Genomic DNA, 3,409 nt, shown 5'->3' with positions numbered 1-3,409 from the left:
TATATATATATATATATATATATATATATATATATATATATATATATATATATATATATATATATATATATATATATATATATATATATATATATATCCAAATATACAGATAAATATATATTTATCATAGCAGCTAATTACAAAGTTCATCAATCATTTTCAGCCTGTGGTGCCGTTGTAGTAAGTTTGAATTGAGTCAAACATTTTTTTTTAATAGAAAATTATGAATTTGAAATAATCTACTGACAGGGTGGGGGGACAAAAACACTTTTGGGGCATTTTGCAGTTTTATTGCTGCACACAAACCGCCATTTGCGAACCAGGGATCAACAGTTTTAAGGTGTGTTACTGTAGTTCAGAAGGAAGGACAAATAACACATCTGTGATAGGAGAACATTATCGTCTAAAACAGGTACGTGTAGCGTCACAGTACAAGTTGGAGTTGAAGAAGTAAATAAAAACATTTCATTAAAAACTTTTACAAAAGATGCACAGGGTTAAATAGGACGAGATTTTTTTTCGGAGGCAATGGAAATTGATGATTGGTGAAGATATAAGAAAAGTCATTAAATAAGTATATACGATTTTATAGTAGGGTAGTTGTGTGGTTTTACTTACTTCCGTGTGATGAAAGGCAGATTAAGTAACCCCAGATTCACAGGTGATTGCAGTTGACGAGCAAAAACTAGGATATTGAGGATATTAATAACATCCGGTTAAGAATAACAAAACCTGGAGTGTTTAGTAGAAAATGTATTTTCTACTGAATCATATGTAACTTTGTCATTTGTATTTTTTGTCCCTGTGCACGCATTTATTTATTTATTTATTTATTTATTTATTTATTTATTTATTTATTTATTTATTTATCACTGTCATTTTATACCGTAGATTGTCTTGTAATGTTTAAATATATATATATATATATTTTGTGTGTGTATTTTCCCACTCGTGCGCAATGGTCATCTTCTATGTTTTTATTTTTATTTATTTTTATTTTTATTTTTTGGCAGATCTTGTTTACCAAAATTTCTGAATATTAAATAGATTTTTTTTTAAAAAAAAAAAAGCACCCCTGGTGTGTGTGCGTATTTCCCTCTCTCTCTTCTGCAGTCTAGTTGTGATCTTCTCATCTTATACAAAAACAAGCATTTGGTTTATTTATTTATTTATTTATTTATTTATTTATTTATTTATTTATTTATTTATTTATTTATTTATTTGGTAGAATATTAGTGAGGCATTTGGAAACACCAGCTCTCAGGGTGAACTGGACTGCACTTGTCGCGTAAACTGATATTTCGGTCATCCACACACGCATCGGCGTCAGTAAACACAAACACACACACACACGCACGAACGCACGCACGAACGCACGCACACACACAGATGAAGAGAGAGAGAGGGGGGGAGCGAGAGAGAGAGAGAGAGACGCACAAACCAGATCCGCTCGGTAACTTTGTGAGTACAACTTTTTGGAGTCAACAGCGATAAAGAGAGTGAGGGGGCGGAACCCTGCTGAGCCCCTGCGCTGAACGACAGCCAATCGCTTCGTTCTCCTAACTGCCAGTCACCGAAATCCGTCCAATACCCGCAGTGCCATTTCTAAACTGTATTCCCCACTGTGTCCTCCAACTGTTGTATGTTCTGCCAATCGCTTGAGGACAGAGTGGGGAAAGGAGCAAGCAGAGTTAGAAGCCGGACAAAAGAACTTATAGAACCCTTATGTACATATTTTCCTCATGTTTTAGAGCGCAAAAGCAGCTGCGGTGAGCGCGGATGGACTTGTGTGTGTAAGTTATGGAACCCCCTTTAAGCAAGAGGAACCCGGCGATAAGATTAGCGGATTTGGCAGCAACTCAGCCCCTTCCTCATCAGAATATGACAGGCTTCCCGGGGCTAGGGGGGCATCACCCTCTCTCCCACCATGCCCACCTCCACCCTGGGGAGCTGGGCAACGACCCCGGAGTGGCACTCACTCCATTTGGACCCGAGCACATGGCACAGACAAATGCTCTCAAACTTAGCCCGTCTCAGCACATTCAGAGCCATCCCGAAGCCCAGACCGCGGCATCTTTCACTCCTGCTCAGACCACAGTGGGTTTCCCCGTGGCTCACCCCCACTCAGGCTACTCAAGCAGCAGGGACTTCATCCTCAGGAGAGAACTCTCAGCCTCTGCTATGCATGCACTTGGCGACCAGCATAGTTCCGCCTCCTCCCCTCATCACCATGGCATGTTCATCTCGCCAACAGGTGCTTACGGGCACGCGGAAAGTGGGGCCCATTCACTTTTCACTGGACTCCACGAGCAGGCGTCCCCAGGCGCCCACCACCACCATGCCCTCAACGGGCAGATGCGCCTGGGTCTACCGGGGGACATCTACGGCAGGCCGGAGCACTTCGGGCACAGGCCGGAACACTATGGCGCGTCCTCCCTGCACAGCTACAACTCCATGAACCTCAACGTCAACATCGCCGCCGCAGCAGCCGCTCCTCACGGAGCCGCGGGGGCGTTTCTGAGATACATGCGGCAGCCCATCAAGCAGGAGCTCATCTGCAAGTGGATCGACCAGGAGCAGAGCCAGAAGAAGCCCTGCTCGAAGACCTACAGCACCATGCACGAGCTGGTCAACCACGTCACGGTGGAGCACGTCGGCGGACCCGAGCAGAGCACGCACGTCTGCTTCTGGGAGGAATGTCCGCGGGAGGGGAAGGCTTTCAAGGCGAAGTACAAACTGATCAACCACATCCGAGTTCACACCGGAGAGAAGCCCTTCCCTTGTCCGTTCCCAGGATGCGGGAAAGTGTTCGCCAGGTCGGAAAACCTCAAGATCCACAAGAGAACGCACACAGGTCTGTAAGGCATGCTTTTCTGCGTCCAAAACCTCGAGGGAAAGAAAAACAAAAACAAAAACAAACAAAAAAACGTGATCGCTGAGCATTTGCACTGTTTGTTCACCTCCCTAAACAAACGGTTGTGTTCGTGCGTAATTGCGCACAGATGGAAGTAAAACATTTAACGCAAAAAAGAGAGAAAAAGTAATTGCAGAGAAGTAAACATTAATTACGTCTCTTCTTTAATATTAACTTTTTTTTTTCCGGCTCACTGGTCCAGGCGCCCGGAGGAGGCGTGAAAGGATTAGCGCATATGATTTGTAAAACGTGCTTACGTACATACTACTGCACGCGTAAATGTAATTGTCCTCGGGCGTAGGACGCTTTACGCCATAGCAGTTGAGATAGACTAGGATCCAAATAGAGTGCATGCAACTGAATGCAAAGCAGTTCATATGACTGAGTTGACCTGATGAGACAATTTTGGATAAGAATTGGACAGTTTCTCTTTTAAACATGCTTTACATGGCGTTTGTTCTTCTGTACGGAGATCAAATATATATATATATATAT

The 3,409-nt window shown here is 43.1% G+C and overlaps 1 protein-coding gene across 1 annotated transcript in view; it reads left to right on the top strand.

Moving 5' to 3' along the window:
• Window positions 1–1,071: 1,071 nt before the first annotated feature.
• The window catches only part of zic5 (zic family member 5 (odd-paired homolog, Drosophila)), an 8,033-nt gene continuing 5,695 nt past the window's right edge, over window positions 1,072–3,409 (top strand). Inside the window, exon 1 of the mRNA XM_015016256.1 lies at window positions 1,072–2,854. Within this exon, the coding sequence (XP_014871742.1) occupies window positions 1,801–2,854 (1,054 nt within the window). The 5' untranslated portion in view covers window positions 1,072–1,800. The remainder of the gene's footprint in view (window positions 2,855–3,409) is intronic.

Source organism: Poecilia latipinna, unplaced genomic scaffold, assembly GCF_001443285.1.
Source record: "Poecilia latipinna isolate Pla-1442-1.1 unplaced genomic scaffold, P_latipinna-1.0 Scaffold1999, whole genome shotgun sequence".
In the NCBI taxonomy this organism is placed as follows: Eukaryota; Metazoa; Chordata; class Actinopteri; order Cyprinodontiformes; family Poeciliidae; genus Poecilia; species Poecilia latipinna.
This window is presented reverse-complemented; position numbering and strand designations above follow the sequence as displayed.